Raw genomic sequence first — 13,535 nt, forward strand, 5'->3', positions numbered from 1 at the left:
CCCTGTAAGTTATCATCCGAGCCATCAAGTGTGATTATCATATCTGTGTCATTTTTAGCAATGTGTGTCATCTTGATCTTTGGCTTTAATTTGTTGTCGTCCATATTTTGTATGTAGAGATTTCGTAGGATCCATGCGTTCGTCATTTGAAGATTTAGGTCATTAAAAGAATGTAATCGATTTGATTATCTCCCTTGTACCAACGACTGGCAAGACATGTATAGCGAGTCTATGTTTTATAACAAAGTATAAGGACAAATTAGGATTATTTTTCCCAGTATCGGCGTCAGCAACAATGCTGAGTCGATCCCTATTAAAAAAAGCAATAACAGATATATACTTTTTAAGATATCTTACAGAGAAATTTAATTGGATTATGTATATGTATACCTAATTAGGATATACCATTTATAAATTATAAGATATCTGATGTAAATGAGATCCCATAGCTATGTAGAATATCTTCTTGACGAAATTTTATCAAAATGCTACAATGAAGTTAATCTCGTTCTCAAAGCCAAGTAATTATTCTAAGTAAGGTATCAGTGAGTAAGACAGTCTAATTATCCAACAATCAATTCGAACTAACAATTTATAAACACCTTCTTAGGAATAACGCCACTAATACCATCCATAGTACCGCAGGTAAAAATAGACTTTATATTACTAACTGTCGATATTTTTAATATCCATTCAGAACACATTTCGATTTATCCATGAACTTATGTGTTGTTCGGATTTGTTAGGGCCGTGTGCAAAAGGGTACATAGAACAAGTACACGACCACCGGCAAGTCAACCTCATTTGGATATTTCGAGGGAAGTGCGAGGACGACGTTGTGAAAGTGGACATCTACAGTAGCTGGGGTTAGTGGACATACCCAGCCATGTCATTGCTTACCCTCGAGGCCAAGTTGGAGAGGGTTGACCCATCCACGCAATGGGGATTTCGTATGCAGGGAGGACAAGATTTTAGTGCCCCACTAACGATACAGCGGGTGAGTGTGATTGTTTTGGCGTTCTGACAGCTCGGGATGCTCGCTATCAAATAGACGGTATGGAATTACACCCTGTCCTAACGTAAAACAAGAAATTGACAACCATATACACTTCATAGTTACTAAAGTATGTGGTGACTTTTTGTTTGACCCAAGAAGTACATAAACCCGTTTTAACACTTCAGAAAATGTTCGAGTCTGTTGTTGATATTTTACGTTTTGTGTGTTTCCTATGAGGGAATGATTTTAATTCGATAGACTAGCAATACTCATACAGTCTGTTGTATCAGAGACGTATATATCACATATATATCGTTATAGTCACTTTCTGTGTGTCTGTCTGAGTAAACTACGAGTGTGTGTTGTGTACATCGAGGCATTAGCACTGAGCGTACCAGATTGCCTGCCATTACCTTATTTGATGATTCACACACCGATGCGCATTGTAAGACAATAGTCATTCCTTTAGTTGCACACTCCTGTCACATAACCAAATAGGGTTAGAATTAGACAGGAATGTCTAGGTAGACCACACCAAGTATGTGCTTACGTCAAAGTTTTTAAAGTCAGTATTGTATGTGTCTGCACGGAAATAGATACGTGACCTGTGAGGGTCATGCTAGAGTACTGAGCCGACACAGCACACGGTTGTGTATTACACTTCACCTTCCTATGTGTAAACAACCAGCCAATTATTGTTAATTAGGGGGCGCAACATTGTTGTACTTTGTAGTGTCTTATATTAAATTTCCTGTCCAAAAGATTTTATTTCAGTACAACATTGTTACATTAATAACTATTAGATACATGTGCCTTTTTGATATATTGTACATCAGTGGGAGATGTGTATTGCAGTTTATATTCTTTATCAGTGAAGCCAAAAGCAGACACATTATGCTAAAGCTGTAAAATAACACTCTGTAGGCCTACAACATACCCTGGTGCCATACATGCATGTGTGAATGTGCTGAAACAAGTTAACAATAACTAATGTATATAAATCCTACAGCCTCAAGCTTATTTTCACTCCTAGAGTGTCTGATTAGAGGAGTGTATGCTCCTTAAGCCTGAGGATTCATGTACAAATGTTATAAACATGAACTGTTGTAGTCCTTCCTATTTTCCCCTCCTGGGAGGATATTTCCTTGGTAACTTGTTTATCTTCATAGTTGTTATTCAGACAAGTCTTCCTATGAGCAGTGGTACCCCTGATGTTATACAGTTCTTATCTGTATTATCTGTTTACCATCATTAGTACCCATATTATCAGTAAACAAAACTGGTACTAGCCTGATGAGGAAATATGGACCTCTAGGAATGTTTGATCATAGATGATAAAGGATATCAATTTCCTAGATATTGGACACAGATATACTGGGGAGAAAGGACTGACTGTTCTTTTGGTCATGGCCACAACCATAGATGATATCATGATCACCCTTCAACAGAATGCAGTCCAGCAGTATGTACATGGGAATTTAGCTGCTGCATTTATTGGTCAGCAACATTGACTCCATGGAGGGTAGAGAGGGTGTAAAAAGGTTGAGGGAAATTCAGAGCAAGAAAGCAACTGACATTGACTCCATGGAGGGCAGAGAGGGTGTAAAAAGGTTGAGGGAAATTCAGAGCAAGAAAGCAACTGACATTGACTCCATGAAGGGCAGGGAGGGTGTAAAAAGGTTGAGGGAAATTCAGAGCAAGAAAGCAACTGACATTGACTCCATGGAGGGCAGAGAGGGTGTAAAAAGTTTGAAGGAAATTCAGAGCTAGAAAGAAAATGACATTGACTCCATGGAGGGCAGAGAGGGTGCAAAAAGGTTAGGAGAAATTCAGAGCTAGAAAGCCACTGACATTGATCATGACTCCATGGAGAGCAGAGAGGTAAAAAGTTGAGGGAAATTCAAAGCTAGAAAGCAAATGACATTGACTCCTTGGAGGGCAAAGAGGGCGTAAAAAGGTTGAGGGAAATTCAGTGCTAGAAAGAGGACAGATCTAGAGAAAGAGCAACTTACATGGACTCCACTGAGGGCAAAGAGGATGTAAAAAGTTTGAGGGAAATTCAAAGCTGACAAAAGGTGTAGGAATAGTGGAAGCATGTCATTTCAAAATGAAGGGACTTAATTAACACTTGATGAATACCTATGGTAACAAGAAGACATGACTGAATTTGATGAATCATTGTGAATTTTACTGAATATTGATATCCAGTGACCTATTGTGGCCTTGTATTGTTATAGTATAGTACCCCTGTAGATCTGTGAAATAAGAGTTTATACTGAAGGGTTACTGTGACCTTGAGACTATAAACCATCTTCTATACAGCATGAATACTGAGGTATATATATAACCACCAGAGATAAGTACAAGTGTGCAGAATCTATGATGGACTGGCCTCCTGTACAAGGTTCCCCATGTGTATTGGGGATACAGGCATTTAGACTAATATATACACCAAAATAAGCCAATAAAAATGACTGTATTGAACCATGCAGAATGAAAGGTACAGATGTGTTTTAATCATTAAACAGCTCATGCTATATGTTACTAGGAAAGAGTACATGCAATAGTGATTAATACTAATTCATTTAAAATACTTGTTTCTCACATAGGTATACCCTCTAGACTTATGTATGATAGTATCTGGTCAGAAGTATAGCTAGCAGATATCGATCTTCATAAAGCTACCTTGGAGATCTATGAGCCAATTAATACTCAGATTTAATTCATCTGTGACATGCGCACATTTCAAACTTATTTTGTAGAAAACATAATTTACAGCACTTGTACATGTACACTCTAGGACAAGAAGGAGGCTCGAAAATTTAAAATTTCTAGAAAAGTAATTCATTTGAAACAGTATTGCCTACAATTCAAAAGTTGAAACAAAGATTTTATATCATTGCAATAAAAACTGTATTGATATATACATTTTGTATATCCCCGATGAAACCATAACTCCAACCATGTAGGGCTATTTAGAATTATTACAATGAGAACACAGACCACTAAACTTCCAATTAGTATAAAGTTTAGGAAAGAATTATAAACATTTTCGAAAAATATGAGATACATTTTGAAGATACATGTGTCAAACTTTGTTTCTGGTGTGGACTCTATGTATTATAAAAATATATAAATAGATTTAATAAGGCAAAATGTAATGACATTTTTAAATATTTCAGTTAACAAAAAAATACATATTTCTTGAAAGAAAAATGGCATGTGCAGTCTGTAAAAATGTATAAGTTCTCTCTGAATACTTGATAATTTAGTATTAATTAACAAGTTATACATCACAACACAAAGATGCAAATTAAGAATATCTGAATTTTGTTTCATTTGTAAACATTTACTGTGATTGACCTTAATGGTTCACATTTGTTGGATGTGTTAATCAAGTTCTGTTGTGTATCCATGAAATTCCAAAATTCCTGGTTTTGTATGATGAAAAACTGGCCCCCTTTATAACTTAGGTACTTCCTGGAAGTTTGGCAGCCAAATGTGGATTACAACAAGGGGACATAATCCTCAAGATCGGAAACAGTGATGCCAATGTAATGAAACATAAAGATGCCCAGGGGGCCATCATGGGGAGTGGTAACAAGCTGGACTTGCTGCTGCAGAGGTCAGTATATATTTACCTGCTTATAGCTATATACCCCTTCCAAATCCCCTAAACCTGCCCATTTGAGTTTCGGTATAAATGTAGTTAAAGGAAGGAGAAGAATAATGTGGATATTGTAAATGATTCTAAGAGTGATAAGTAATTTTCAATTTCTTATAAAGGAATTTTTTACTTGATGGGAAGAGAACGTGAATGATGGAACATTTATTTGTTGTACATGGAAATGAGTGTGAAGTTATTATAAGTGGAAATCAGCATTTTGTACCCGAATTGTTCAGTGGAACTTTTGGTGTTCCTATTTGTGGTTAATGGTGTCTGCTATCATTGTAACAGCCCACCCACCCCTAATGGACTGTTTGCGGTGAGATTTGTTGTGTAAGACCATCACTTTTTGTTGTGTTCCCTGTCCAGTACTTATATTCTTCATTGTCTCTCTAATTGGGTCTCCCACGTGCTGAACACTGTTAATGTTGTTGGATGCCTTTGTAGTCATATTTGCAGCAGTACTTTCCTTACAGAATTCTAAACATAAGCAGCACTTCTTAGAAAACAATATATGTGTTTTATATAATGATATAGATCTTTACAGTACACTCCAGCACTTTCTGCTTTGTTGGGCTCATTTAGTGTTCACAAATGGAACTTATATATATGATTACTCACTGTGTACCTAGAAAATAAGAAAGTAGTCTGGAGCATGGGTGGGTAAATTTCATAAAAATGACATTACAAAGAACTGTAGTTGTTTCATGTATTTAATAAAGACCTGTGAATTGTTTAAATATCTTGGAATTCCTGGAACATAAATTTTTAGCCTTGATGAAAATTGCAGATATTTCTCATAGAAGATTACATATTTGAATCTTATTTTTGGAGGAATTTGGTGAATAGTTTTGTTGTAGACTGACAGAATCCAGATCCAACATAAGCCGTTTATCCCTGGTCCAGGACCAGAGGTGGTATGGCTCCAGACCTGTATAAGTGGTACAGTGTTAGTGGTATCTGGAAAGAGAGCAGTTCTATCAACAAACTGTTGTCAGGTTTTGGCTATCCCCTATCTTGAGCAATATTTCGGAGAAGTTAGGAACAGATCTATACAGTAATAGATCAGGTGCCAAGCAGTTGATGCAGCTTGCAGTTGAATTATATTCCGGTTGTTACTGTTAACATAGATTTTTGGGTAATTCAAAAATAAGTCTTCAATTGGATCAGAGCATGTTAGACTGTACTATAGATTGGTTCTTGTCTCACGAATATTGAAATTATGAACAAAATTGAGCTTTACAAATTTGGATATAGATTATCTACATGCATCTGTCCATTTGTTTATACCCTAAAAGTTTCAAACTGGGGAAGATAATCTAGTATTAAAATTCAGCTGTGCAATTATATTATAGGGGCTTAGGAGGTGGCCAGTTTAAACTGTAGAGGTACCTCATATGTTAGAGATAATGAACCGCTTTATTGCAGGTATGTCATGCATCATCAACAGTAACCATTACTAGTTGCAGGAATGTATATGATATGAAATTACCAGCTACAAGAATTTGGCTTATAGAAACCAAGGATTGGATTTGTGTATACTTTACTGCAAGTCTTATCCGAGACATTAAGTAACTAAGTAAATATTTTGAGAATGGTAATATCTAAACTTATCATTTAAAGTATGTGTGAAGTTGAAATATTAGGAGTATAAACATTTCTCACATTATGGCCACTGTGAAGTAGATACTAGGTAGGTGGTATGCTGGACTTGAACAAGTAGCAGGTATATACGGTATATATTTACACAACCTCTTACCCTGCAATGTTTGTATCACCTTCCAGGTCAATACATCAGGTCAAGCTTAAGATTATGGTCACTGAATAGGTTTATTCATTAGAGTATGGGGGCACCTGTTACTTGTGCTACACCCTGATAGTGTGTGTAAACAAATGTCTCCGGTCTGTCATTAAATACAAATCTAAAATCTAAAATAAGTACGTAGGTGTGTTAGGATCTAAACAACAGCCTTCAGCCTGTGCGTGACGTGTACTGTGACACTTTCCACACCTGGATGTACCTGTGGATCATATTCATTCCTTAATCTCACTGACACATTACCACACCTTTACGCCATCTAGTCAATCATGTTTTATCCCGGAGGGGAGTACACATGTATCCCGGATCAGTCAGCCATGATTGTGATTGTTCCCATGGGTCTAGCTTAATTAATTATAATTCAATGATTAATGATTTAATGCTATACAATATGATACAATTATGTTGATTGGATGGGGGGGGGGGACATATGAGATTAGTGTGTCCCATATGTACCTCACTTGTAATGTATAATGCAGGATTAGTATAGGGGTCTTATAGCCACGAGATGGAAAATTTCTATTTCTACTTTGACTCTGTAACCCTTTAACTAAGTAATGTGTCATTTTAATTCAACACACTACAAAATGAAAGTCACGTACAGGTCACAATTTCTAAGTCAAGACATTTGATAAGGATTTGGGGAAGTCACTGAGATTTTAACGGTTCATCCACAATAAGTACTTGTATAGATGATACAGGAAGGATTATTAGTTATAAAACACCACACTTGAATAATCATTTTCACTCTATAGAGTATTGATGTATCCAAACTGTATATGACAAAATTGTAGACCAATTTGAGATGTAACAAGTGATCTGCAAGCATTCTCTCATCAATTACATCCATGTGTGAGGCAATCAAGTGTCTTTGTTACATTGAAGAGGAGGGGGTAACATTAGTATCTACTTATATTTTAATTAATATCATGATTTAGTGTCTAGTCTGCTAAGTGGGATGAATCTTAGGACCTGGACTATGACTTTTACTGCAAAGAGAGTTTTGACAATGACATGACTAATGCTGAGGGGAAGCTTTCTACATCACAGGTAAATGTCAGGTGGCTAAGGCAACTCTGCAAACACGGATGTCAACCAATACCATAGTCACTCAGGCAGGATGATTTGATAACGTCTACATGCATTATTACTAAAATGTAGGATTTTCATCTATATACAGCATTACATCCAAAGCTTTTCTAACAGAATATATCATCACATCCAATTTTTCTCCAACAGGATATTGCATACTGCATGATAATAAATTATGTGGTAAGGGGAGATAATTCCTTTGTGTACAAAATCACAAGTCACAATCACATTGATTACCTGTGATATCCAAGCACCCATCACTACCTGTGACCATGTGGGATAAGATATCCACATGTTCTAATATCTTGTTTATTTATATTTCCTAGCTGGTATTGAGTTCCATATTTATCACATAATACAGACAGGAGCTACATGCTCAGTTCTTTACTCTTTCTATCATTTGATCTTAGCTTAAAGAAAGTCACAATCACATTGATTACATGTGATATCCAAACACCCATCACTACCTGTGACCATGTGGGATAATAAGATATCCACATGTTCTAATATCTTGTTTATCACATTATACAGACAGGGGCTACATGCTTAGTCCATAACTCTTTCTATGATTTGATCTTGATCCAAGAATACTTTCTAATACAAGTCATTTCCTACATACACCTCTCCTGTGTAATGATATACCACCTGATCAGAAAAATTGACTTGCCCAACATGAAAACATTGGATTAAATACTCAACCTTGCTGGAGGCCAGAAGAATAGCTTATATATATATATATATAGTTATATTATGTAGAATCTCCTCCCAGTGCCAGGTAAAAGCTTGGCTATCTTGTTGAATGGGTCCCCCACAGTAGGACATGGGGTTAATCTCTGTGCAGTGTTGGGGAAACCCTGGACTTGCACACATATTTCAGAGATAAGCTGGAAAGGTGTAGGGTTGAAGGAATGATTAGAAATCTGATAAGGTGGGCAGGAATTTTTGTCCATTTTTCTGACTCATATCAAACTGATTTAAATGGCTATCTGTACTGACCTAAAGAAGTTGAAAGTATGGGGTAAAATTATATTTGGAGCAATGTACTTTTCTGGAGCATAATTTGGGTACATGATTCCGGTTGTATATGATACACATGCATGTGTAACTTGATGAAAAACATGTATTTGTGTAAAAGTACAGTTGAGGAGTTGATTCTAATCTACATGATTCTGGTTTTATGTAATATACATACCTATATTACATGATATATAGATATTCTTGATGGAGAAAAATTCTTGATCTGTATAGCTAATCTTAACTAATTTTTGATAATTCTTTTTTTTTTTTTCAAATAAATGATAAAAAATTGACACAATGTGCACAGTGGCAGAGTCTATTGTTATTTACATGATTTGGTTTTGATGATATTGATTTATTGATGTTTTTATCCCTCTGACCTTTCTGTATCATGTAGTGTTATGTCTTTACACCTTGTTTAGGTACAACTTGGAAGTTTCACTTTGAAGGTATCTGGTATAAATTACAGAGGATTATTGGCAGTTGTGTTGTAATTGACTGGTCTTTGTATGGGTGTATGGTTAACATTATACATAATTTGCTCATGTATAAAACCCATCAGGATCATCTATTCCACATGCCTGTGGTTTGAGAAATATATATAGACTCGCGCTTCCAATATGACTGCCTTATAGATCTTCTGTCAGCATGCAATACATATGCAATGCATAACATACATGTATGAAAACAAAAGCAGTGGCTCCCTTTGTGATTTAATGGTTAATATATATAGTTATTGTTGAAAGCACATCATCAGTTTTTGGTAGATTTTCATTATTTCTATACTTAAATGCCAAGTAAGTGTGTAATAGTGTAAATTATAATGTGAATTTGTTTTCATCTTCAAGAATTAGAGAAAAGAAAGCTAAAAAGCCAACCAATAATTTTATTGGGTGAGTACCTGACAATCGTACGGGAATGGTTATACAATAGTGTAGAGTGATACAGCAGCCTTGTTGAAATTGTTGTGCATCCTGATGTCAACTTCATCTCTACAAAACATTACCATGTGCAGTAGCTATATATATAGATAGACTCAAAATGTTAAACATTGTCAGGGATTTTGTTAGAGGTGTTGTTGTCTTAGGGATGGAGAACAATTTGCTGTTAACACACAGAAGCAAGGAAATAACCCTAAAACTAGTGTCAGATTCTAAACGCATGTAGTTTGGTTATGTAAGATTATATTCAAGTTGCAGAAAGTTGATGACATGTACAAATTGTGTTTTCTTAAAGTTAAAATAACTATTTAAATTTTCGCATGAGGCATATTTTTAAGTTCACATGTGTTTTTTTTTTCTATTTTTTTTTTTTACACCATTCCTCATTAAACACAGTTTATTGATTTTGGGTGATTCAGATATGACTGAAATGAATTCACTTCTTTCATGTATTATTTGATAATAGCTGTTTCCATGTTAACCAGAACTGATATTTTTATTTGTCTGTTGGGAAACATTTGATATTGCTGCAATGTATATGATTAAAATGGCATATTAAGGCATGCAGTTGTTACATATTTGTTACCGAGTGTTAAGATTGTGTTTGTTCAATTTGGTAGTCATGTCTTCTTGGATTATGATATTTATATAAACAAATATTTATTGTGACGTGGCATGAATTATTTTTTGCAGTGTACAAATTCTGAAGCATCTAAGCATTCGAAGAATATTTTCTATAACATGATTATCTCATTAAGGTGAAGATGCATGTTATATGTTATATGTAAAAATATCCGGTTCAATTATCAGAGGTGCAAATATTGCAGATACAGAACTTGTAACAAATTTTGCCATTTGTAATGTCAATGAACTGTTTTGCACTGGCAGAACGGTATTGAAGTACTTGATGTATATATAGAAGGAATTCCTGTGTGTGAGAGAGGGCTAGTAATTAGTTTGGAGATGGCCCATGAGTTCCTTATGTATGGGAGAACCAGTCAAGACACCAATGTTGGCACATGTCCATAGTTATACTGCAAGGTATATATACCCTTGGTCCAATGGCTGCATGCACACCTGGTAGTGATCTGTGGGGTATCTCTGAAAGGTGCTGCCATTACACAATACAGAACACATACCAGCACTCGGCCATCATTGAACCAACACTTTTATGTGTCATTTTTAGTACACATGCTCTTGCTAAATGTTTCATAGTCAGGAATCATATTAAGCACTTGTAAAATACTTCTTATAGTATCTTGATGACTTATAAGAATATATACAAAATTATGATTAGCAAACTTCTACATTCCAATTTTTCCATGGTAATTTTACGTCATATTTTCATATACTGCATTAAGTTATCATATTTAAGATTCCATTTATGGATAAGGAATACCTCTCCAAAGTTAAAACATTAAGACCTATAGATCTTATGTATATACCAATATGATAACTCAGTCAACTTTATATGTAGATCCAATAAATGAGACAGAGTGGGATTAGATGAAGACACTGGATGACATCCAAACAATTCAAACACTGTTTCTTTAAGGTTTAGTATGAGTTAAAAAGTAAAATTGTCTTCATTTTAATTACAGAAAATCATCTTAAGAATGTTTCACAGATAACAGAATTGAAAAAAAAAAATGAAAAAAAAACCCAGTGAAGTAATGATAGAAACATCAGATGGCTCTCTTACTGGAATGTGGCAAACAAAATAAAGATAAGCAAATTTAAATGGATGAAAAAAATAAAGCAGCTAGAGTAACAACAAGGGGAGACAACTGTATGACTTGTGACCATTGTCCCAAATGGAATGGTTGATCATCCAGGTGTAGAGACCATCTTGCCACTGACAGATGGCCAATGTGGCATACCTGAAGTCATCATCACTAGCATTATATACTACACACAGGCAAATTGAACACTATCTATTCCCCAACCCTGCTTCCAGAACAGCTAGATGTGCTAGGTTCTGTAGCAGACACCGCACCATTGCATCACGATCACTGGCATATGTTTTGTGTATAGTATGCTGTAAATATCTCATACCACTTCATCATTACTCCAGTAGCTGTGTTTGCAGTTCTACAAAATAACATGAATTCTTTGCTGCAAAACAGCTAGATATGCAGATCTCGATTTATTCCAGTCGTCATTTTTTGGCCTTATATTGGAGATCTGTAAAATTTCTTCTAAACGGTATATCAGATGAAACAAAACTCAAATATGATTGATAACATGCAGAACAATTTGAAAAGATTTATTCATAATTAACATTAACATTGTAGAGCTTAAAATGGAACTACCCAGTATATTTGTATAGTTACGAAACGATTGTCTTTTTATCGTGTTCTGTATTACATATCTGTGCATGTATATATTTCAAAATTTGGAGTTTTAATTAAATTATGATAACCAGTAATACACATGTGAAAGTTCTCCTATTGACATCCTAAACTATTCCATTTAGGATTTTGTGTTGATAAATTAGACTCGCCCAAAATAGTTATCCTATTATGCTGATTATAAGATAAAAGATGGAAAATAAGAAAAATAATTTCATAAATCTCTCGCATACTGGATACCCAGGTAAGATTCTATATCTATAGAACTTTTTGTATATGTAATATTTTGTAGATCAATTAAAGTCTGTGATAATTAAATAAAGTGGTTAATGGTAGCTGTTATTGACTATAATCATGGATGTACAGAGGTTGTGTATAGATCTAGAGGACCCCCACACTATATTACTACCTCTCAGAACTGCTGGTGTCAGGTTGCCTGTCTCTATGGATGCCTCATATATAGATAGATAGTTAGGTAGATACATTGTACACACCAAAACTGACCTTGCCAGGTTATTTTAAGAAGATTAGTATCACATGTGTTACACTGATTTTCTCTGTGTCTCCACTTGTGGCTGTTGTTGCTTTCCCACCCTGGAACTTGGTGTATACTACAACATCTAGTAGACTACATGTTCTGCTTTATCTAGAAACCAGCCCTATAGACCAATAAAAACAATATTGCCAGCAATATTAGCAGTTTCAGATAGGAAAACTTGCTGTTTAATTTTTTGCTTGTTTCATGTAAATATGTAGAATCTGATTTATGGAATGCCATTGCCGAAATAGCCACACCCTTATAGTATTATACCGTGAGAAAACCAGACAACATTCTCTCACTAAAAATCACCTCCCTTTTTCTCCTCAGCCTAGCAAATTTCATTTTGATTTAATGGTTTTTAAACTTTGAAGACAATTTGTACGCATAGATCATAATATATCTGTAACACACATGGAGTTATAAACTTTTGTGCAGTTCAAAATTGTATAAGCAAAAAATGAATAAGGTCAGCCATGAAAGGGGTTTGGGTATTTGTCTGAGTGCATCACGTTCTTCCATCGGCCTCAAGACTGTCTATTCATCAACTTCATTGGTCTGCAGATAGAATTGTAGTTGAATGTCCATAGTTTTAACTGATCCATCAACTTCATTGATCTGCAGATAGAATTTCTTTAGTTTTAACAACCGAGTTTTTATATACATACTCAATTACTCAACAAAATTATGACAGTTAATTAAATTAGAAACAGCATCTAATAAAATAGTAAAAAAAATCACAAAAGGTAGTGTAATCTTTATATTGTGAATTTTACCCATATTTCTGTGTTTTAGATATCTCATTGTTTTCGATATCGTTATTTCATCACAGGTTTTGTTATTATACTTGTATTTAGTGATAAATGACAGCCCATTTATGACTTTTTTCTTCGGGTAGTTAGTATGGTAGTATAAATGTGTATTGACCTGATACTTGATTGTCGAAAACTTTTACTTAAGAAACGTGTGGTGTTTTTCTTTTCAGTAAAATACAAAAATTAAAATATACAGATATGAATTTTTAGGATATGACAGTTTTCTTGATTCCCTGATATATATAACCTTACTATTCATGTGCACTTGTTGACCCAACCAGTTGCTCTTACCTCATAC

At 34.9% G+C, this 13,535-nt stretch overlaps 1 protein-coding gene across 8 annotated transcripts in view; it reads left to right on the forward strand.

Moving 5' to 3' along the window:
• The first annotated feature begins 773 nt into the window (after positions 1-773).
• Positions 774-13,535, forward strand: part of LOC117323671 (PDZ and LIM domain protein 7-like) — a 42,026-nt gene continuing 29,264 nt past the window's right edge. For 6 of the 8 annotated variants that reach the window (XM_033879072.1, XM_033879467.1, XM_033879390.1 and 3 more), the window contains exons 1-3: positions 774-997; positions 4,471-4,622; positions 9,441-9,485. In XM_033879072.1, the coding sequence (XP_033734963.1) occupies positions 887-997; positions 4,471-4,622; positions 9,441-9,485 (308 nt within the window). In that variant the 5' untranslated portion in view covers positions 774-886. The remainder of the gene's footprint in view (positions 998-4,470; positions 4,623-9,440; positions 9,486-13,535) is intronic. The other 2 variants (XM_033879152.1, XM_033879311.1) reach the window with 1 other exon arrangement.

Source organism: Pecten maximus, chromosome 1 (assembly GCF_902652985.1).
Source record: "Pecten maximus chromosome 1, xPecMax1.1, whole genome shotgun sequence".
Taxonomy (NCBI): Eukaryota; Metazoa; Mollusca; class Bivalvia; order Pectinida; family Pectinidae; genus Pecten; species Pecten maximus.